This window comes from Scomber scombrus, chromosome 22 (assembly GCF_963691925.1).
Source record: "Scomber scombrus chromosome 22, fScoSco1.1, whole genome shotgun sequence".
NCBI lineage: Eukaryota > Metazoa > Chordata > Actinopteri > Scombriformes > Scombridae > Scomber > Scomber scombrus.
The window spans coordinates 14,053,885-14,078,320 of record NC_084991.1 but is presented as its reverse complement, the minus strand read 5'-3'; the positions used below and the strand labels follow the sequence as shown (position 1 = coordinate 14,078,320).

Here is a 24,436-nt window from a genome sequence, read left to right as displayed (position 1 = left end):
ACTCAGCATCCTGCATCTGGCTTATTTGAATTTGTGGTATCTTGTAACAAATGCCAAAATAAAAGCTTTCATTTATTCATTCTTTCAGTACTAATTCTATATAGATAGACTTTATTTAATTATACATTTAACATTTAAAAATATTCATAGATATGTAATCAGTAATTATCAAGAGAGATAAAAAAACAAAAAAACAACAGAAATACAGACATGAGTCCACAATGGGAACTTTGTATTTATTTGTTTTATTAAAACATTTCATGCATATGCAAAATATTTAATTTAGCCAAGCAAAATGAAAGCTATAGAGACAAAAATTATCTCTCAATGGTAAAATGCATAGAAAAAAAGAAAAAAAAGTTATGCATAATATTAAGAAGCAAAATTCCATGTTCACATATTGGGTTTTAAATTCACTTAAATCACTGAGGAGATGTTGATCGACAAAACCCTCGTTTTGAAAAAGCATATTTTTTTATAACAAATATTGACAGTAACATTTTTGGCTGTTGACAACCACAAACTCCTTATTATCTTCCATAAGTAACAAGCTACACTCCACTAAAATACACAGACAATATTTCATACTAATCAGATAACAGTAATATTGTCATTAGTTGACTTGCATATTCATTTTAAAATAAAGAAAGCTAATTTGCAAGCATGCTAAGCACAACTGCAACAAACCAGCAGCTTAATAAATGAAGGACAGTTTCAGTGAAGACGAGAAGAGAGTCTCTCTCAGACACTACGTCACTCCAGCTTCCGCAGGGCTTCGCACAGTTTCCCCATTTCACCTGAAATAAAAGAAAAAAGTCAAATATTAGAATAAAAGTCTGATGTGAATGTAACGTATAATCCTTAAAATCAGTGTAAATATGTGTTTTTCATAGTGTTTTCTAATTGTTGCATCTCTAAAATATAATAATAGGCTTATTAAGCTTGAAGGGAAATTAGCTATGGCACTACACACGGCAAATACCACATAACCATCATCTAGTAACAATATATGTCAGGATCAGGTGATAGACTGATGATTGATTGATCACATTGTACATTTGCTTCATAGAAAATCTTAAGAGTTTTTAGTTTCAATTTGGAAAAATAGAGACAAATGGCCCAATCAGTCACAATCAGGTAAGCAATTTCGTTGGGAAAACCAATTTTGTTGACCTAGTAATCACGATCGGTCACACTACTTCGTTTTAAGACGTCAAAAAGGCTGGGAACCAGTGCTTTAGATAATGAGTAATACAAATGTAGCATAAAAAAGTAGATTGTAGCACAAAAATAGCTGATTGGTGATAAAATAGCTGATGTTAGGGTGATATTTACTATTGATGCTGTCTGCCAGGTTGCTGAGCTGCTGGGTGCTATCCAGCACTTCGATACTCTGAGTGTAGGGGTTGTAGCGCACTGTGAAAGGCCTGGGAATAGTGGCTGCAAATTTCCTGTAGACAGAGAGAAATTAAAGTTCAACAGGTTTTTGCATGTAGCCTGAACTTACATGAATGCACTGCGGGAGAAGAGGAGATCATTTCATACCTCACTTTCTCTTTGGCATCCTCAAAGCTCTCAGCGACAAAGTAAACAGGCTGGTACTCTGTGATGGGGTATTTCTGCAGGCTGGTCTTATCTGGGTCGAAGGGCAGAATGTTGGGCTCGTCTGTCAAGCAGTACTAGAGGAAAACAGTGTAGAAATGATGTATATTTATTAAACTGTACAGATTTCTGTCACGTTGTCAGTAACAGGAAGTGTGGCATGATTTCGAGGTGCGGCTTTTCTGCTGATGTGACCTGGCAGAGTGCACATCCTCCGCCGACAGCAGCTGATGTAACTTGTGACCTGGATAGAGGAGCGCCCGCTGTTCATCCTCCTTCTGCCCACACTTACCCAGTGAACCACTTTACCCACACTCCCGCTGGGCAGGCAAGCTGAGGCCGCCAGTCCGACTCCCCCAGTGACACATTAAACCCGAATCTGAGTGGACCACTAACCCACTGCCTGCACCGCTGCGGTTATGCAATAAGGCGAATATGTTATAACAAGAGGTGAGGAGTCAGCAGGAGGTAGGTAAAAAGAAAATGATTTATCTTGCAGCTGCGGGGGTCCATGTTTGCTGAAATCGACGTACAGGTTGCTTTCTCAAAGCCTACGACTTAAACAGTTGTGTGCCCCCTCCACCCCCCCACCATACCCCTCCTCCTCCTCCTCTTACCTGCAGCTCTCCAAACGATGAAAGCAAGCCAGCTCCATAAGCTTTGATCTCTGAGCCCTGCTTACACAGGCCAAACTCCACTGTGAACCAGTAGACCTGAGGACAGACATGAGGTTCATAAAATATGATTTATACAGCGAACCCAGGCAACGAGTCAGTAAACACAGAAAAGCAAGGATCTACGGTTGTTCAACAGACTCCTCTGGAATCCAGAAACCCAATCCTTGAGAAGATTTAAAGGATCAGTTCATCCAATTTACAAAAAAGCACATAGTTTTGGTTTTATTGGTTTTGAAACATCCATCTTATGTTTCTTTTGCTTTGCCAATACAGTAGAAGTGATGCTCATAACATTGAAAAGTTAACATTTACTGACATTACTCTGGATAATACACAGACTTTGGTGTCAACAGTTTTTTATCATGAATATTTATTTGTTTCCAGTAAAAACTGTTAACAGCACAGATGGCTGCAGAAATCAGGGAGACAGGTATCTCAAAACCAAAACCATCTTCATAGCACACATGACATACAAGAGAAGGTTTGTTTTTTGTGACTTGGGTGACCTGACCCTTTTATTAGGACCCCGAAAATTACATATTACACAAAGTCATTAATAAGTTCAGAAGCACCTGTTTCAGTCTTATTTAGATGGAAAACACAATTGACTTAAATTAGTGCAACAAGTATGAAATCATAAATTAGAAGCTGCCAAATTCTAATTAATTCATCCGATATCAATATTTCTTTTTTGGACACACAGTACTTACAGTAGCAAGTTTCTCAATGTACTCATCAGGGGCACCGAGGGAAGCAAGACCAATTTCCTATTTAGAAGATAAAAAAGATGATGCAGACATTATTAGGATTACACCTAATTGATTCTTTATTGCAGCAGCAGAAGTACAATAACAGGATTTTAGATGTAACAGGATGTTTAAGTAGAAATATACTGTATATACACACAGTATATAATAAGTAAATTAAGCTATATTTAATAGATGTTTGGCTATAATAAGGTACTTTATTACCTGTGAGAACTGGGCAAAACTGGGGTCAGCAAACAGAGGAACGTGTCCAAGCAGCTCATGGCAGATATCCCTATGACAGGAATAAAACTTAATCTCTCTTTCTATAATATTGCACACATTATTTACAGTGTTTCTCCCTCTTTGATCCATCGAGGTGAGGCTCTCGACACTCACGGTTCAGGTGTGTACGTGGGCTTGGAGCTGTGGCGGATGTACTGTGTGGAATGGAAGACACGGAAGGCGAGACCACCCAGGAAATCCCGGGACGAGAGGAGACCGGCCACGGGGCGAAGCCGGAAACCCGTGCACGCTGCAGAGGAGAGGCGGAGAGATGAAGGACGAGTGAGTGTTTGGTTGTGTTGAATAAGAGGGGTCAGTGAGAGGAGGGAGGGAGGGAGGAAGAGGAAGTAGGGCATTTGGGCAGGACCTGCTTCCAACATTCACACCAAGGGGTTTCCAAAATTACTGACTACATGACTCAAAAATCACAGGATCATTTAATGAGTCAGATTTGAGGCAGCACACTTGACTTGACCTAGCTGCCCTGATGTCAGGTGATAAGGCAGGACTTACACTGCAGGAAGCGGGAGACGTCCTCCAGCTGTGGGATGTTGTCCTGCCTGTAGCCGCAGTATTTCTCCAGCAGGGGGAAGACCCGGTTGTGCTCGCGGCAGGCGTGAGTTGGGTACAGAGTCTTTAGCTCCTTGAACACTGTGCCCCATGTGGCTTTTTCTTCCTCTGTGTACTCCACTCTGGGGATGGTTTGGCCACTGGGACACAGACACAAGGGTTTCATAGTTATTAAAAGTGAAGCGTGGTGGGGAGTAAGACGAAACACAGGCAAATGAAGAAAACATCTTGACATATAGCATTTAGAGAAAAAAGAAAATGTAGAAAACAAACAAGTAAAACATGAGCAAACTGAGAAGCGTATTCACAGATCTGAAAACACATGATGTAGCACTTGTTACAGGGGGGTTGTAACATTTTTTCTATTGAAAAACAAAACAACTAAAGACTTTGTAACTTCAGTTGGATGTGACACAAGAAGCCTTTTTTCAATGTTCATCTGCTGAAGAAGGAAAGTTTTTATTATCTGTGAAATCATAGCTAGTTTGGAGTCAATTGTGGTCCAGTACTCAACTTTAACAAATGTGATAAAGCCTCCAGTGCAGAAACACTGAGAATGGAGACATCATGTCTCCAGCAATAAACTTTTAAAATGAGAAATATTTGCATATACCCAAATCTATGACCTACAGACTTTTTAATACAGGTCTGCATGTCAACAATAGCTTCCCTCGTTTCATAAAATCATTTTAACTGGTATGTACTACATATACAGTATTTTTTAAGGTTTTATAGTTTTATAGTTTATATATTTTTTCATACTGTAAAAGTTGCCACAATAAGTTATTTTGCTTCTGTACTTCACACCCTAATGAAATAATGTAATTTCCTGAACTCCAAAGAGTAATGAACATTCTTGGTTGAGTATTTTATTTATTTATTAGTCTATTTTCCATTATGACTGATTCACCAGCACACCAACACTTTATTATTTGTCAGTAACACAGTATTCGACAGCTACAGTATGTAAATGCGAGCCAGTTCAGTGGGCATTTTACTGGGCTTGGTGCTCTTTGTAGTGCCTGTGAATAATACTTCTCAATTATACACACAAAGACCAGGGCCCTTTAAATCCACCACTGGCTCCCTATAATTTGTTCCTATTTGTTTATAATTATTTTACAAGGCAAAGCAAATAGTCACAGACACTCGAATACAAAAAATAATTCCTCCATAACTTCTCTTCTCACTTAAAAGACAGACAAAAAAAACCCAGTTGGAAACATTTTTAAGAGTATTTACTGTCTGTAGTTGTAGGCGATGTCGGCAAACTCCTTCCTGCGGGCCCTGTACACTGGATCTGTGAAACCCTGGAGACACACACACACACACACACACACACACACACAAAGGCAACCCATTTTAGATCTCATGATCGGAGCCGAGCCACTCACAGCTAAATCAAAGAGAGGAAATCCTCTGCTAAGGCTAAACCCTGTGGCCTTTGACAGCATTATGCACTCCGTCTCTAATAAGAGCACGCAAATACATATTCAAATGAAGCCTTTGTAGAGTGTTTTTCAGCTTATGATGAATACATTTTGCTTTAATAGCGGTGGCAAAAGGGAGCAATTATCTATAATTATAGGGGTTCAATTAAAGCAATGACATCAATTTGTGTGTCTAGATAGTTTCCATTAGAATAGACGGCAGAGTGCGGCCTGTCATCTCCGCAGGCCTGTCTTTCATAAGACGTGTGGGCGTGAGTGGACACGCATTCACACAAATTCACACACAAACAGACACACACACACACATATACAGAGGCAGGATGTCGCAAACAGACAGTGATGGATGAGTCAGTCCTTACTGGGTGATCAGAATCCAGCTCGGAGCCATAACTGAGGATCTGGTTGGCAAAGCGGTCCAAGTCCTGGATGTCATTAGGGAACCATGGCACTGGAGGATAATAACAGTTATTCAGCGTCAGTAATTTATGTTTTTATTGAACTTGTATTTATTCAGGTCAAATCAATTACACATTCATACTTAAATACTACACACAACTAAGACCATTTAGAATACAAATTCAGGATAGTGGTTATGTTAGAAAGCGTTTTTTAGGGTAACCAGCATATTTTTGATAAGTATTAAATTAATAGTCAATCAATCAGTTCATCAACCAACAGAAGATTATTATTTTCATAATACCTTAGTAGTTTAAGTCGTTTGTGAAGCAGAAAATGCCAAATATGATCTAGTCCATGTGACGATTTGCTCATTTTCTCAATTTTATATCTTTATAAGCATTACCCTGAACTTTTTTTATTTTATTATTTTCTCACATTTTACAAAATATGTTATATATAATAACATTAAACATCGTGTAACTCTGGACTGATATAATTTAGTGCAAATTGATATTGATGGTTATAGTGAAGATGATGTTTTGCCTATAGGATTTTTTTCCAGTGCCGTGGCATTTTGACACTCAGCAGAACAGTACACAAAGGGCATCTGCTTATTCATATGGATTTATGACACTCAAAAACACTGGGGCCCGATCATTAATCTACATTTGTGCAGTGTGGTCCAGCCCGAGGCCCCAGGAAGACAACAGGCCCCTGCCAGGCTCCTCTATAAACAGGCTGTCTCCAAAACAGGCCATAAATATCCTCTGGTCCACTTGACCCTGACCAGTAGACCACAGTGTCTTTGCCGAGGTTAAAGGAGGATCCATGGTGGCCCTGTCTGTCTCAGCCTGCCGTGACCTTGGCATGTTCTCGTTGCCTGTGTTAGTCTGGGACTGAGACACAGAGCGTCTCTGTTCCTGCCAGGCCTGTTGGTCCTCAGTAGCTAAACTAATGTCATTCTGGAAACAACTAATAAAGGGGTCTAGATGGGGGCGATGGGCCATCAGTCTCTTTTGCGACGCTGGCTGTCCATTTCCAAGTCTGGCTGGTGCGTTTCATAAAGCGCCACAAAAAAACGGTCCTCGCTTGATTAATGGACCGTTTCAGATGTGTAAGTCTCAATTGTATCTTGTTGAAAAATATATATAAATCAGTGACATAAAGGGCAACAAATGGTTAAGTATGAATGGCCAAGTCTCTGGATTTGAAGACATGTGACACCAAAATTTCAACAACGTAGAAGTAAAGAATACCAACCAAAAAACATCTGTAAATTGCAACATCAATTCTATATTTTCATTTTTATTTCATTTAAATTGTCAAATACAAGTACAGGGGTTTGTATTTGATCATTAAAAGATGCTTGTATTGATTTTGTTGTATTAAATTAATTTAATGACTCCTGGTTTGGAAATTAGATGAGGGAATGAGATTAGATGGTACTGAATGTTGTTATATTTTAGTATTTTGACCAGTTTTATAGATGCAGAAGTTGTCTAGGCTGGACTACAACGATGGTCTTTAACACATGTAAACCAAAATTCACTCAACTGGCTCCAACCAGTACAGAAAGCAGCTGATAGACTTTGAACTAAAACAAGAGATTTCACTTTAGGCATTACTACACTGGCCTAGATTGATTTTAAAATTGTATTGATTACTTTAAGTACTTTAACTAAGGCTCCAGGCTCCAGATTCAGCGTTGCTCTCCCCTTATAAAACCTGTGTGTGACCTGAAGTCCTCAAACAACAACCTGCTGGCTGTTCCTGTGTGTAGATTTCAGACTAAAGGGTCCCAGGCCTTTACAGTAAGACCACCTAATCTCTGGAAGGACTCACCAAACCATCATCTTCTTTCAAATTGCCTCTTAAAACAAATTTCTATTTATGTCTTTCATGTGTGTCACTTTAGTATGATGTTTTACATGCTGCATGTTTTAGATTTTTATCGTTTGTTTGAGTAAAGCACCTTTCAACATAGTTTTTTTACTGGTGTCTGCCTTCTGATTTTATAACTCTTAGGGCTGCAACTAATTTTCATTATTGATTAATTATTTGATCAGTCGTTTGGTCTATAAAATGTCAGAAAAAAGTGAAAAATGTTGATCACTACTCTCTGATCAGCTTATTGTCATTGAAGACTAGCTGGTCATTGAAAAAACATAAAATACTCACATTTGAGAAGCTGGAATCAGAGAATTGTTGCATTTTTAAAAAGTAGTAGTTTCCTGTGCGTAAAGCACTTTGAAACATTGGTTTTCTATGTTTCTATACGAGTTGACTTAATAATTATTATTATTATGGATTATTTTAAGAGTTTTTGTTCGATTTTTGCATATAGTGATGAAAACCTGTAAGATCAGCTTATTCTCAGTCTCATCATAAAGAAATAAACAGTTCAGAAGTATCCAGTTGTAAACTTTCACATCATGTGTCTTATCAACATTTATACACATTTTTATCATGTTGAGGATTCATGGTTTTGTGGTTGTTCACTGGACATCCTCTTGCACTTGTGCACACACTCACTCACCTGTGTCCTTCTGTTTGTTACGTGACAGTTCATGCACAAGGCCGCTGATTTGTGTGCGCAGGCCATCGATGACATCATCCAAGGCCTGGGAGCAGCTGGAGTCCACGCTGATGAAGAACTCGTATTGGTCTTTCATCCGCGCCGGGCGGGACTCAATGTGCGTCAGGTTGATGCCCTTGTCCTGCAGTTACAGAAACAAACAGCTTTTGGTGAGACCTGGGTTCACATTTGTTGGTGTTTCTAAAGAGCTTGATGCTGTTGTTTAGCTTTTTTTTTTAGTTATTTAGCTTGTCCATATCCAAGAAAAGAAATCCACTTTGTTTAAAAATTGCATAACAGATAAACATTTCTTTGGTAAACAACAGATGGTGTGTTTGCTGTAGGAGGCTGCTGCACTGCCTTTGTTTGACCACTAGATGGAGTTGTGTGGTCACTAAATCGATGGTTATTTATCAGACTTTGAGAGGGTCCACTGTGATCTCGGGGTCAGAGCCGCCCTTGAACTCTCTCTCACTGCAAACTGACACTGAGCCAGCCAACCGGACTTGCATAGTAAACGCATTCAGGACACACTGAAGAGGTTTAGCACAACATTGTCAAATAAAACTTCCCACCAGTATTTAGGCATTTCTTATTCTGCGGCATGAACACAAGATGCTTGGGATGTTTCCAGATTCCTTGGCTCTGGAAGGCAAGGCTATCTTTAAGTGGCAATTAGGTTAAAAGAAATGTGTTTTTGTTTATGTAACTTTGGGGAGGGAGAGGGAGTATGTTGTTCTCTCTTTACTATAGGCCAAGTGAAGAGGAAGGCGTGAGTAGGGGCCCCCCGTTTTCTCCCATCTGGATCCTATTCTGTCCATCACAGTTTTTTTAAAGGGCTATGCTGGCCTGTATCCCCCAGGAGTTACTACAAAAATGAGATAACCTGGAGCCGGTCCAGATTGGCATTTGAAAAGATGAATGATTGAATGGCTCTCGCTTTTTCTGTGTGGTGCTGTTGTCACTGTCAGCGAATTTAATTTAGCTCACTGTGAACGTGTCAAGGTTGACATAATTATTTCCCATAAATTCAAGTGTATGATATATTTTGAAGAAAACTTTGTACAGCCTACACTTAATGTATTACGTATATGGGACACTCATAGAGCGAGTCAACACAAAGGCTATTACACATTGTTGATCTTCCTTTTAAAATCTGCACCAATCAAAAAGTAGTCTAGATACAAAAAATGAGATATGGCCTACAGTAAATATATACTGTAATGTGTATAGGACACTTAATCTTAAACTCACACAAAGTACGAGATCTGGTCTAGATACAGAGATTCCTATCCTTGTGGTGCATTTCAATATGAGGACGATACCCCCTTCATATGTCTTTGTGTACTGCATTAAACAGCAGTAAACCAAAGGATTAAGCTACAGAATTATAATCTTTCAATCTAAGCACATTACTACAGTCTAATAAGATAAATATCAGGTCATTTGGTCAGTTTTAAAGCCAAATATGTGAGCCTCAAAACAAAGAGAAATATTTGCATGTGTTTTATAGGTGGCCTAGTCCAGCTTAGCATAGTCATGACTAAATCCTAAAGCAGCTGGATGCAGGGGTCATTTTTTTCAGATTTCTGTACCCCTCCGAGCTCTCCCTCTGCTTTATGGCAGGTGATACAGCACCCTTGGTGCCCTGACAGAGGTGCAAGGTCAGGTTGTCCCTTGGATCTGACTTGTCACATGAAAACCACGCTGCCATGTCACATGCACTGGAGTCCCAAGCCGATAAACAATGTGGTGGTCTCATAACCGACTTTCAGAATGAAATATGGAGATTAGACACTCACACAGGATAAAAATGAGCACATGATAGATGCCGCGGATGCTCGGTTAAACGTTAGCACATGGCTCCACCGAGCAGTCGTTTTTAATTTGTCAAGAAAAAGTGAGGAAGAAGTGCAGCGTGTTCTTTTTAAAAGTTGTGTTTTTCAAGAACGTGAGCATTGATGTAGTCTGTGGGTAATCAACATGTTACACTGCAGTCAAAGAGAGCGGGGGGTGTCAATGGTTTGGGGGTCATTTGGCCTGTTTTACAGACAAGCTGGAGGACAAGAGGAGAGAAGGAGGGAGAGGGGGTGGAGCAGGGGGAGGATCGGAGAAATGCAAGCTCATAGGTTCAAAGAGTATCCTGATGTTTACTGCTGCATTTGCAGAGCAGCATTTGGCACAGATTTGCTACTCAACAGAGTCCACTTACACAAACCCCCCCCTAGAAAAGAATTCTCTCGACAAAACATTTTTCTTTAACCAAAAACATCTTGCGTTTTGGGATGTTATGCATGTTTTTTGGACTGTTTCCAGCAAATATTCGTGAGGGATACTCTTGTTTGCGAGAAGAGCAAACTCGAACCTTGATATAGCATCGATGTTGAGATCAAACAGTGAAGGTGCTGCCAATCAGTGTTTACTTCGAGCATTCATTCAGTCACGTACACACAGGTGGTTTCGATCGATAAGAGAAAAAAAAAAAAATGGCCCGCTGACCTTCTTGTGTTTCCATATCCTTCACTCAATTATAGCAAAAATACAGCAAACATTAAAAAAAAACTTTATTAAAAGTATAAATCCTGCATTTGAAATTATGCTTGAGTAAAATTATCAAAGTTTTATCAATGAAACTCTCCTGAACGCGATTAGGTATCAAAAATGTAAGTGCTTCCTATGCCAAATGGTCACTTTCAATGTAATTGAAAGGGGCATTCCACCCATTTTATTACTAGTAATAGTAATACTCTGCTTCTGAAAACAGTTATTTCCTCTGTGGTGCTGCAGGGAGCTTTTTTCCAAATTTAAAAAATAACCTTGATAATGTCACGGTGATGTCATATTTGTCTTAAAGTTTTTCAACAGAAAGCCTGTGTTAGAAACTGGAGGTCTTAAGGTTTAAAAAATGTAAGGTTTGAAGGAAGGTTTAGGATGCAGTGAGGGTTTAAAGGACCAGTGTGTAGGATTTAATGGCATCTGGTGGTGAGCTTGTAGATTGCAACCAACTGAATACCCCTCCATGCCCCTCCTCTTTTTGGCAAAAAACTTGAAAATATACAAATATATAAATTTTACAAATATAAAACCTCATGGATCAAAAATGTATAATAGAAATAGTCATAATTGGCCTTGTCTGCTGTTCGAGGTGTCCTGTCAACAGTTTTACAGACGTCTCTTTTATAAAGCTGTGTTCAGACCAAAAGCGTCTGACGCGAATTGAGCAGCAAGTCCACATAGAAAATGAATGTAAATGCCGCGATCACACGCGATTTTATATCAGGCGGCGCGAATGAAGCGTCTGAAGCGAATGAATGAATGAATGAATGAATCAAGCGTCTGAAGCGGCGCGAATAAAGTTGGAAAATTTGAACTTTTCAGACATCCAATCAGCGGCGAGTTTCTCCCGACGTCACAAGCGCGAATGAAGCGAATGAAGTGATGATCCAAAAATGTATATTTATGATCAAGCGGCGCGATAGAAGCGATTCAAGCAATTTTTTCGCGTCAGACGCTTTTGGTCTGAACGCAGCTTAATGATGGTCTAAGGGGGAAATGCTTTTTTGGGCATCAGGGGAATTTTTTGCTGCAATACTGCGAGTGGCCACTAGGAAAAACTGTCTGCAAGACTAAGCGGCAGCGCCCTTTCCAGCTCTTATAATACATTCATGCTATGTAGATATAAAGGGCTTATTCTAAGATAACAAAAATACAGCGACTCTAATTATCAGGTGATTACACACTAAATAAAACCAACTTATGATATTCAATTTTTGCCAATAGATCCCACTAAATCTTACACACTGGCCCTTTAATACACAACACTATTGAGTTGTATTATAGGAAACGTAGGATCCAGCTTAGTCTATTGCAATATATTAACAGATCATATGTTAAAAGTCAAATTTTCAAAGTACCCAATAACTGTTGTGGAGTTAAGAAATTAGTAAATAGAAACTACAGTCACTCAAGTACAATACAGATGTCTCAAAATTGGACAAAAGCACATTACGTGAGTGAGTACACTTAGTTCTTATCCAAATCTGGAAACTAGCAGTGGTCGATCAGTTCACTATCAGTAGGACGGAGGAACACATTCAGTCCAGTGTTTGACTATTTCATTAATGTAGGAACAGTGGAGGAGGGTTTGTGGATCAAAGAGCCACCTGTCTTGTTTGCACATGGCCGATACACAAACATCTGAGATAAGCTCAGTTTGTTTCATTTCTTTCTCTAAAAGGGAGAAGAACTAGAACAAAACAACTACAGATAATCTTATATGTGCTTTTCACTGACGTAAGCTGTTAGAATTAAACGGTGCAATTATTTGAAACGACGTACAAAATACTGTAATATATTATCTCAAGAAAATGTAATTACATTTTCTTTTCGTGTAGCTTGTTTTGTTAAATGTTAATCAGTAACTTTATGAATGTTAGTGACCTGAAAAAGCATGATGGTCAAGTCTGTTTCGATCAGATCGGAAGGATTCTTTTCCAACATGCAGCCTTTTTTAAACTCTTTTAAAGTCCCACTCCACTCAAAAAATTAAGTTTTTCTTATTGTTACTTTACTTGGATGTTTGAGCTTCACTGTGCCGAGTTTGACACTAGAAGACTGTTTTCACAATCATCTTCTAAAAGTGGAAAGATTTTCTTCGCTCACCTTAAACCTGCATTTTATGACATCACATCTTGTTTGGAGGCAATCACGGTCCAATGTGCATGTGTGCAATGTACTAACCAAAATGTGATGAGGAAACTTGAGGCTTCCATTTTTTTAACAAAACTTTTTTGAGCTTGAACGTTTTTGCGGATAAAACAAATCCGACATAAGTTATTTTGTGGATTCCAGTAATTCTTAATACAATCGTCCTTTTAAAACAATGGAGATCAATCAGTGTAAAGTCATTCTTAAACACGTGAAGAGTGTGCTTTACACACACCATGGAGAGATTAGTTTTACGCTAAGTAGGCCAAACAATTTAAGCAGTAAATGAGCATTCCTCTGTCCTCTGGTTGGCTGTTAACTGCAGTAACTGCTAGTAATTTCACCCTCAGCACCCTGGAACCAAACCAGACCAGGTTCTGCTGTAATGTTTTATCTTGCAAACTCTGTCATAGTCTGAAAGGAGGAGAAGCTTTTCTAATGGTGCCAGTTTTATTGTATATTTGACAAATATTGAAGAGTCTTATCTTGTGAGAAGCTTCACTGGATAAGAGTGAAGGGGTAATATGTATGTGTGCCAGTAGAGAAAATTAATTTACCTCAAAGAGCCGCAGGGCCTTGGCTAAAGCTCCAACCTCTTCTTTCAGTGAGAAGATGCATGAGATCACTTCAGATTTCTTATTGGTCTCCTCCTCGAGGTACATGGAGCCCCTTCGTCTCTGCTGGAAAGGAACAATTCAGTCAGGACACGACTCGCTGCATCAATATAGAATTGTGCACAAATTTATGGAGTTTGTGATTTGGACAGATTTGTCAGAGGAGCAGCTAATACTACTGGTATTGCAGAAGTCAGAGAAGGACTGATATTAAACTGATATTATTACTTCTTGAAATAAAACCAACATTTTTACAGGCTTCATCTTGATCTTCTTATGATCACGGATGAAAAACATGTGCTTTTAACCATAAATCTGACAGCATAACTCTAACAAAGCCATACTGAGCTTCAAAGCAACACAGTGAGATATACAAATGTAAACAATCATTGATCCCTGATATCAGCTCTTTATATTTCTGTTTGATTTGGGGTTGTACTCTTGATAGTGTCTGTGTTTAAGCACAGCCATATGTACGTGGGAAAAAAAGCATGAAATCTAGTTGAAACCATGACTCTCTGATCTTAAGGCTTCACACTTGTAACCTTTCATCTCTGACCCCTGTAGTTATACTGCCAGGATCACATGCTCTTTTTAGACTTTTTAACACACAGAAGATGAAAAAAGGACAAAATACATCCAGTAATTCCTCTGCAGGTGCGTCAGAGAAAAGCATAATATGAGGAAATGCCTGCACAGTCCAGATTCTAACAGACCTTCATCAGATTTTCTTCCACTGAACATAAACATAGAATAAATATGCAAGAATGTCTTTGTAAAACCACTGTGGTTTTTTATGAGTAAAAGGTTGTATGTACAGACAATTTTCATCCAAAGCATTGTATGTAAAAAGTTTGAAATGCATTTAGAGAAGATTTGGCAGGACATGGTCATATTAACCAGGTATACTATTAGCTATTGTCCAACTTTCAGTAACATCAGCTGTTTTTTTTTTCTTTTTTAAAAACTCTATTCACTGAGGGACCTTTTGCAAGTCCCATCTTTGTCTCCTATTGTTCCTGGAATATTCCAGTTATGACTGACTGTTTCACTGTTGTTGCATTTTTTTAAAGGCTGATTTGAATAGGTAGATTAAACATTACTGTGCCAGTCAAAAGTTTGGACACACTTTTCCATTCACTTGAAAGAGACAGTGTGTCCAAACTTTTGACTGGTACTGTATATGCAATAAACTTTTTTCATCTTAAAGTAACCATATCTTGACAAAGGAACGTAGAAAAAAAGGATAAGTTGATGCATATGCTTCTGGAAATAAAAAAAGTGCTACTATAACTAAATGCAATGCACTTTTAAAGTCATTAGAAGATATTATAACATGTCAAAAATCAGATACCCCTGTGCCTTGGTCTTCTGCATCTGGATAGGTTCCATTGATTTTCTTATAGGCTGCGTCCATCCTCTGCTTTTCAGGTGAACAGTGTTTTCTTGGTTTGATGCTGAGCTGGAAGCTTCAGTGGAGTCGGTCTGAGGCACCTCTCCTTTTTAACGGAGGGCCACGTGACACCACACCCCCCTCTGCATCGGTATGTCACGGGACGGTTGTTGTGAAACAGAATTACAATGGCACATGTGGTTCTTGTTGTCTGCCGCTGGGTTGACGCTGTCCCCTGGGTATGAGGGTTTTAAAGTCAACGTTTTTTTGAAATATCATCGCTGTTGCTGCTGGTGCCAAGAGGCCCGCGTGTTCGTGCGCGCGCGTACTAGTGCGGACTGGCTGACCTGAGAACAGGTAACAAAAGAAAACAATGCAAAACACACGCTTTTATACGTTTAATCAGTCGTTAATTGTAAACATATTTGGCATTTCCCGTTTGTACCGAACGAATAAAACAGAAGTCAGATTATCAAGCTGCTGCAACATGGTTTCCAAGCCACGGTTCGAGGACTTTTTATGGGGGCTTTTAGGATAAGTTCAGATCCCAGATGAATAAAATCCATAATATTTGAACTTTGATTATAGAAATATAAAAGATAGGTCAATCATTAGTCAATTCATTTATTCAATTAATTTTCCTTCCTAGAGATTGAGTCATGGATGTCTTAAGGTATGTAGTAATAAGTATGCATCTGTGTTTAATTTGTGTAATTTGTTTTTCTTCTATTGCTTTAAATATGGTTCTTGGTTTGCATTTCATTTAGTTTTGTTGTTTTTGTTGTCTTAAGGTACAATCAATAAAATATTAGTTTTAAAAAACCCCACTATCCAGACACACTTGAAAAACTAATCAGAATGTGCAATATATACAATATACACCCATAATAGCACACTGTATAGCCCTCCAGGACCTTATATAGAGCCCCAAATTCTCCCAGCATAATGCAACCCGTCCTGTGGTATAGCCACTGAATCTGAAATATGTTTTCCCCTATTCTCTCATATTTAAATGGCCACATGTAACATTGTTTATATCCCTGCATCAAGGAATATAATTCTTGTGGAGAAATACTAAATCATTTTATTTATTTATATCTAACAATGTACAGTCACATATAAAAGTCAGTTATCATTCTCAGTAATTACTTATTCACCCACTAAAAATGTGTGTGGTGGTGCATTTATCTGCAGACACTCTGCTCTCTTCCTGTATGTTCTTATTATTTTGTTGTGTTCAAAAAATTTCTTGACATCAACTTTTAGGCAGTGGGTGTGTAGCCACCAGCCAATAACAGCACGCAGGGTGTGAGGTTTGGACTCATAGCATAGCGACCACGTTACATCACTCTCTCCTCTGCTCCGTTTTGCTCTCTGTCTCTGTGTCATGGATGTATTAAGAGCAGCAGGTCTGTGTGTCTGCTTGACCGAGGGCGGGGCCGAGCTACACACAGAGCAGAGAGGCCACAGTGGACAGGATGTTCTGCAACCATGCAAAATCCAGCAATGCTGCATCTTCCTGCAGTGTTGCGCAGAGGCGTGGATGTGTTTATTTGTGCTGTAGAATGTAACAGCTGTCGTCATTCACTCTCTAGCTCGCTTGACCACCGCTTCTCTCTCTCTTTCTCGCTCTGCTCTCAGCTCACTCTGATCGAGCTGGGGAGGAGGTGCCAACTTTAAACGCTTTGTTTACAAATGCAAACTGACAAATCCTACATTGCATACCTTTAGATACTGAGTGTTATAAATATCAGAATCTGCCTTAAAAAGTCACCTTGTATAATTTCTGTGTAATCAAATACATTAAAACCCTGAAATTCACAGAAATAATGCAAAGACACAACATCTTTGTGATTGACATGGGATGAACTTTACTATTGGGCAAGGCAGACAACTGTCAGGGCTAACCTAAATGGGGCCCCTAAGAGACTAATATATATATTATAATAAATAGATATAAAATCTTACCTAAATCTATTCAAACTCATAAATGCACCTTAAGCTATGTTTTATCATGATTTGTTTTACCTGTGAATCTTGATTCTAACATTGCTAAACCTATTTCTTACTTTGGCCCCTTGGTGTGCACATTCAATGCAGGGAAACATACTTGAGAAAATTATGAAACCACAAAAGTACTTTGATCTTCCAAGCTGCAAATATAGCCATTTTGTACCATATAGGTGAGGCCAAAATCCTCTAAAACTATGGTCAAAGTGGCTCCAGATTCTCAGTCAGTCTCTTCCTCCTGCAGAAGAAAATTCTCACCTGGTTTCTCTGTGTTTTTATTTAATTACATTAGCCTTGTTTAATTAGCAGTGTAGCCTAAAACCTACCTTGGCTCAGTGAAATCATATTTTTATTTGTATGTTTTCTGAACAGCTCAGGTAATCTTGGTAGCCATTCAAAAGTTAAAGGGTAGTTGTTACGTACATCACATGCAGAGTCAACAATTAAAGGCCAACAGAGTCCCATTTTACAGCCAGGAACATAAGACACCTAAAGGGAATCTTTCCAAAACTACACACCCAAATGATTGTATTTGGGTTTAAACTTTTAAAATGAAAGTTAAGCAACCTTTTTAATTCCTCTTTTCAGGAAAAACCAGGACGACTCTTGGAGATGCTAAAAATGGCTCAGGAGATGCTGTCAGTGGCTACTTCACCACCTTACTGTACTCTCATGAAAGAAAAAAGGACGATTCATACATGCAACCCCTGACTGATGAGAAATCTTTGTTTTACAGGTAATAACACTTATTCATCTGGTTTATAGGATACACAATATAATATACAAACAATGAATGACACACAAACTGAACACAGTGATTCCAGCTTTAAAACAGATCAATTTCATCTTGTGAACATTTGAGTTACGTAAGAGTGGGCTCACTGATACCATATGAGAACTTGTTAAGATTTACCTCTTAGGTTGTTAATTGCTCCCGGAGTCTTTAAAATTATAATAAGCAATAAAAGAATGAATTGAAAGAAAGAAAGAAAAAGATTAAAAATAACACTTTTATTCTTTTATTGAAGTGCTTGGAGTGTTTGGAACAAAATGTTACTAAACCTGCTCCAATCATCACACCTGAAACTGACAGGAACAACAGGTGCCACATGAGGGCAGTGTAGGTCAGGTAATGTTTAGAGAGCACTAGAGCATGCAGAGAAAACACAGTAACAAGGCACCAACAGCTCTGTGAAGCTCTCTGAAAAAAAGTGTAAGATAGATAAAACAAAGTATTTTTTTAAAGAAATTTGGAGCTGATGATGGCGTGAGATGGAAAGTCAGCAGAGTTCATTAAAAAAAACATGAATGTGTGCACCAAACTGCATCATAATCCATATAACAGTTGTCAAGATATTTTAACTCTGAAACACAAATGTTAACCTCATGGTGGCACTATAGAGGAAACATCAGAACAAGCTTTATTTTGTGGGAAACATGAATATTTGTATATAGTTTCCTGGTAATCCATCCAATAGTTGTTGTGATATTTCAGTCTGGATCAAAATTAAAATTAAGATTAAAATTCCAACATTTTCAAGCATTATTATTCATGACAGTATATTTTATCCTTTTTTCCAAGTCTGTCCTAAAACAACAGTCAGGTGCCCAAATTATGTTTTTCTTGCTGTAATCATTCCTCCTGTTCATACTGACCATTAGAGGATCCCTTCATAATGCACTTACAATATAAGTGATAGGGGGCAAAATCTGCAGACCTCCCTCTGTGCAAAAATGAATTAAAGATTTTATTTGAACATTATGTGAGGCTTTAGCCATCCAAATAAGTAAAATAAGTCAATATATTTCAGAGTTACAGTCTTTTTAGTGCCAAATCCTCTATTTTTGTCCCTATCTTTCCACTGCAGCTGTATAGGAATAGGGATTTACTAAAAAGACTGTAAATATGGCAGGTACCCACTTTATTTGATGACTGAAGCCTCATATAAGCTTCAGATTAACTTAAATATATCTTTATATACATTTTTGCTCAAAATATGGACAATAGAAATCTAACGAGACCTTAACAATAGCTTTATCACATCATAAAACATGACACTGTCAGTCAAATGATAAATGACTTGTTGTTTGATTGTGTTAGGGAACCCCAATACCAGAGAATTATAAATCATTCACTGTGTGAGTCTTTCACTTTACTCATCCTGTTTTAGTTTTTGGAATCATGTTTTTTATAAGGTTATTTCTTGTATATAAAGCTGTTTGGTATCAAAGGTAAAGTTATGTTTTTAATTGCATGGACAGTCATGTTGGACAACCTTGGATATTTGAAATGCTGCACACGTTGCCCGCATATAAACATAGCATCCGTGTTTTTCTGCCAATGAGACTTCATAATGGGCCACTGTCTGGTTGTCAGCAATTTGCAGATGAACCCGTACGAGACGTGTGCATGATGTCACATAAAACTCCCAGGGTTCCTCAGTGTCCTCTTCATATTGTACAGTGGAGAGCTCCCTACTGCGTCATTTACTGTCATTAATGGTGATGGAGACAATTGCTCATTTATCACGAGAAGTGGTGCAGTGTGCGTCCACAATGGATCGCTCCATAGGGCCACAGTCTTATTCACACACTGAAGATCCATTCTCACACTAATGATTAGCCAGATGCGAGTCAGTTTTACTGACCGATGGGTTCAAACTGCAAGGAATGAGCTCTTTTACACGATGCAGCTGCCCTCGCTATTAAAAAGGAGGAAAAAATCGTCCTTTTTTTTGTTTTGTCATGATTATGTAACGGCTTTTTCTACAAGTGCTGTGGTGAAAAAGTGCAGTTGGATGAGGGAAACTTCAGCACAGAGCATTGCTGTGCAGAAGGAGTAGCAGGGGTGCTTAGAGATGATAATCTATTATAGAGTTGTGAGGTTCCTAATTGTGCTTTCATGAGATGTCGTTGATTAATGGACTAGTTGACAGACATCCTGTGAATGTTGTCCACATGTGCACTGTCCACAGGGGTGCTGAAGAATCCACTCCAGCCTTCCAGCAGCATTGTGGAGACTATTTTCTGAGAGAGTAGGAGAGCAAGAAAAGGGAGGAGGGAGCACGAAGAAAAGGAATGGGAGCAGAAAAAAAAGAGAATGAAACTTTGAGGCTTTCGGCAGTGCTGTTGTAAAGGGGAGTGAAAGAAAGTGGGGGCCGTGCAGCCAGCCACATGGGCCGTTCTCACTCGGCATAATGGAGGCCTTTCTGTGGTTCTTAACCCCCTTGTCGCACGCTGGGAACGGGCAGCCGTCCGCCCGCCACTCTTAACAGACACGCTCAGACACGCTCTCCCGCTGGATAATTGAATTTTACACCCAGAAAAGTCACCCCCTTCCCCGGGCAGTGTCCCCACTACACGTGGCCCTGACAGGAACTATCCCAGGATCAACATGTCATCCAGGGAGAGACTTTGAGTTCGGCCCCAGAATATTAAGAGGAGAATGGTGCCATAATATGAAAGAACAGTTTCCTCTTGATGCTGACTTACAGCCTGTTGCACAATCCACATTTCACATGTCTCAAGGCTTCAAATTCCCCATCTGCTTCTCTTTGTTGATGCCCTCTACTTTGGATTTAATTAGAGAAATCAATAGTGGATACTCAATAGATGTGCTCCTCAGGAAAAGAGAAAGAAAGCCTAATATTTTTTGCATTGAGCTTGCGTCTTGACAGCTGTTTCATCACCTTTGAGTGTGTAACACATGCAGGTGGACACTCCGTAATCTTGTTAGTTTCTTAAACAACATCTTAAAAGGAGATTAGATCAGTGGGTTTGTTTTAAGGAAGAGAGGAGCTGAGGTTCTTAACTGGGAGGGGGGGTGACATGTTAAGGTTGTGGTGGCTGGTTGGGGGTGCATATTGATGATGTGAAGAGAGAGTGATCCAGACCCTAACTCCCCACCCTCAAGGCTGATGATCTCGTCCAGCAGGGAGACCTGGGTCACCGCCTTCACCGGCTCTCTGGCCAAACACAAAAAGTGTTTCCTCCCTGCAGCCATGGTCACTTTCAGCTGTCAGTCAGACTTTCTCTGTGTCACTCAGAGTCTGCGGACGACGGTTTCAGGTGAGCGTTCATGTGTGGCTAACGGCTCCTCCGCTGAGCCCAGCGTGGGCGAACAATTCCCAAAGGCTCCTGTGTCCTCATGTCACCTGGTGTGTGTGCAAAATAACAGCATTTCATGTCATTTACAACCACAATGCCCATATGTGGAGTTTAGAAAGAAAATATTCTCTAAATGCTCCTTTTTTTATGATTTTAAAGTTTTAAAGTTTAAATCTAAGTACATTTTTGAGTATTATTAGCATTATATTTCAGCTCTCCATTTTTTTTCTTTTTTTTTCCTCATATGGACTGACTGACTGACTGTATGACCTTACTTAATGTGGGCTACTGGATGTCTTAATTTCCTTCAGGATCAATAATATAGTAATAACACAGTTTACAGCATTGTCAATTTTCACAGATAGGCATACTGCAATATATATTATTTATTGCTATTATTTTTAATAAAGAATCATTTTAATTGAACAATAACAACAATATTCTGTACTCTTAATCAGTAATCAGCTCTGTACAGTAAACATCTTAGTTTTCTGTGTAATAATCACACGTAAGCAGAATAAGTAGTCAGTCAGTTCTCAGCATTTAGAGGTGCAGACACTTCAAAACCCCTGTATTTTTGCAATTTTCATGTCAGCTACTACACAACCTTATGAACTCATCCATATCCAAGACCTTGGCGCCACACTTATCACCCCGAGGTCACTCAGTCTTTCATTGTTCATGGTTTATTAGTTTCAATGCAGAAAAGCTGCACTCACAAGCAGCTGTGCTTAGAGGTGGGACCATGGCAATTTATTCATAATCTGAACAGTTCAGAAAAGACCTCACTGCTCCAAGAACACTGTGAACTCAAGCAAACTGGTTTGATTCTTCATTTCAGCCGCTTTCCTTTCCAAGATCTGCTTGGCTTGATGTAGCTCATGCTTAAAATCATCCAGGTTTGTGTTGTAAATGGTTCCCAACAAAAACAGAGGAGTCTCCTCCAAAAAGCTGTTGCTTTTGGGATTGAGTGCTTGAATCCCTTTCCTGTTATCATAATTGGTTTTTGAGAAACAACTCTCTAGCTCAGCATTTACAGTGTCTAAGATGGGATAGAAAACAGTGGTACAGTGACTGTCTTGATCACTGTTTTCCTGATCAATTGTGGATGTGACAGCAGATCCATGAAGAGCAGAGTTAGTGTTTGGCTGCCTTTTGGAAACCCTCTCAGTGCTAATGTTGCACTGCTGATCGATGTCCAGCACTTCTGTCCAAAGCACCCCAAAAAATACTTCATCTGTGTAGTACACAAATGTATCCTGTAGTTTCTCAGTGTGGTCAATCACTCACTAAATCCAATGATGAAAATTGCAGCAATTCAGACAGAAACTTTGTGTCTCCCAGTATCCTCCGAAAAGATAGAAGGCCAATGAAGTTTAGGTCTTTCTGCCCACACAGTCCTTGTGTTTCTACGCATCTGGAGGACTCACAGAACAGCTGGAAACCACTCCATAAGGTTTTGACAGGATTTAACATGCAGGCCCATCTAACATTACTTAGTTTTGGCAGCTCTGCAGCCTTGCACGCTGTATGTCCTGCCTTCTCCGGTGTACATACAGTCCAGATAGAAATGTATATAGGTGCTGTAACAAAGAAAAAAAGCATGAGGCCTCTGGCACTGCTTTTATGTCCACAATTACCAAATTAAGGCAATGTGCATTGCAGTGCGTGTTAAAAGCATGCTTAGCCAGAGACTGTTTCCTTGCAGACACACCACAGTGTCTGCTGCTCATCACTGAGGCCCGTCATAGCTTTTGCACAATCAGCTGCTCTCTGTCTTCAAATCTGTAGTTTTGGAGGCTATTCATAATTTCACTAATGAAATTTGTCCTTGTTTTTTTAAGCTAGGCTGAATGCCCCACTTTGTTTTACTTCTTCAACAATGTCCTTCCTACCCATGAGCCTCATCAACCATCGCTGTGGAGACAAAGACAGTCTACTATGCGTATTGTTACAAAACTTTTATTATCTATTTACTTTTAATTACTACTTACTTTAACTCGCATGAAACATTAATTTTCATGAATGCAATTCAATCATCTGTGCAATTAAAAATCCCCATGTCAATAGAGATTATGTTAATGTGGAACAGAACTTAAGCAGCATTTATTAAGGCCCTGGGGAGCATTAACCTTCCACTACATATTATATTCGGTACATATTTATACTTAGACATATGTTACGTATGAAGCTTAATCTTATTAGCTGCTGTACTAGGATTTGTTTTTCAGTAGAGACCCAAACATTGAAGCGCTGCATACTGAGTCATTCATCAGGTGTATTTCAACTCCCACAGTACGTGTTTGCCTTTCGAGCTGTCCTCAGGTCTGTGTTTACCCAGCCGTCACTGGCAGAACGTACAGTGTGCTGTAGGTGGAAGAACAAGAGGAGACATAATGAGAACTCTGTGATTGACTGACATTCACTGTCACTAGTCACACAACACCAGACTGTCTGTATGGCTGCTTACCACAAAGACACAGCGGCATTGTCACTCTTCAGCTGCTAATCACACTCGCATTTGACGTAATTTCCACTGTAGGTAGGTGTTCTTATGATGCAGTTCACCTTCATTGTAAATTCCAAGCTTTATTCAATCTATGAACTTCATTATAACATTATAAAAAGTTTGAAAAACTAAAAGCTACTTGTGAGGCTTTTCTCCAACTTGAGAAACAGGATTCAGTATCCTTGAGCTAGATACTAAATCCTCATCTGCCCCAGGACTGTCAAAACCTGGCTGCATTGGTGATTCAACTAGCATTAAAAAAAGACAAGAAATACATAAATTATTTAAAATAATCTGGATTTAGATTCCATCCTTAAAGCAAGAGGCTCAAAGTGCTTTCCAATGGGAGGAAACATCAAATGCAATAACAAGACGTAGGGTATTACAAGAATAAAACATTAACACAAATACATCAGATGAATTGATAAAAGATATCTAAAAAATGAAATATAATTTATAAAAAAGAAATCAAGGCAGCCTGCCCTAAAATTCCCTCAAATGGTACAATGTTCAGTTTTCTCTTCAAGGGTTCCTTCCTTCCCCCTACCTCTTGTTGAGTGACACAGAGAGACTAATGCACATTTTTATATCCAGCAGACTAGATTTTTATATTATTTTAATGTTCGTCTATCATCTTATCATAGTATGACTGGGGCCAGAAGATGACTTATATATGACATATTTCAGCATATTTGTGAGCACCGCAGGTTAAATTACATTCACCTTGAAGACAGATGTGTCAAAACCTGAGAAAATAAAACCAAAACTATCTGCACGCACTGTACTGAACC

General features: G+C 39.1%; 1 protein-coding gene across 2 annotated transcripts; it reads right to left on the bottom strand.

The window, feature by feature from the left end:
* Positions 1–203: 203 nt before the first annotated feature.
* pah (phenylalanine hydroxylase) lies at positions 204–15,138 on the bottom strand. Of its 2 annotated transcripts, none has more exons than XM_062443516.1 (13): positions 14,981–15,138; positions 13,570–13,692; positions 8,267–8,447; positions 5,691–5,779; positions 5,123–5,190; positions 3,824–4,020; positions 3,425–3,560; positions 3,251–3,320; positions 2,990–3,046; positions 2,220–2,315; positions 1,546–1,679; positions 1,336–1,451; positions 204–797 (listed from the first exon to the last, which is right to left on the bottom strand). In XM_062443516.1, the coding sequence occupies exons 1-13, from the start codon at positions 15,041–15,043 to the stop codon at positions 754–756; spliced, it is 1,374 nt and encodes a 457-aa protein (XP_062299500.1). In that variant the 5' UTR covers positions 15,044–15,138; the 3' UTR covers positions 204–753. The 2 variants fall into 2 exon arrangements, with proteins under 2 accessions (XP_062299500.1, XP_062299501.1); XM_062443517.1 differs by having other exon boundaries at positions 13,570–13,689; positions 14,981–15,136.
* Between the last annotated feature and the right edge of the window lie 9,298 nt (positions 15,139–24,436).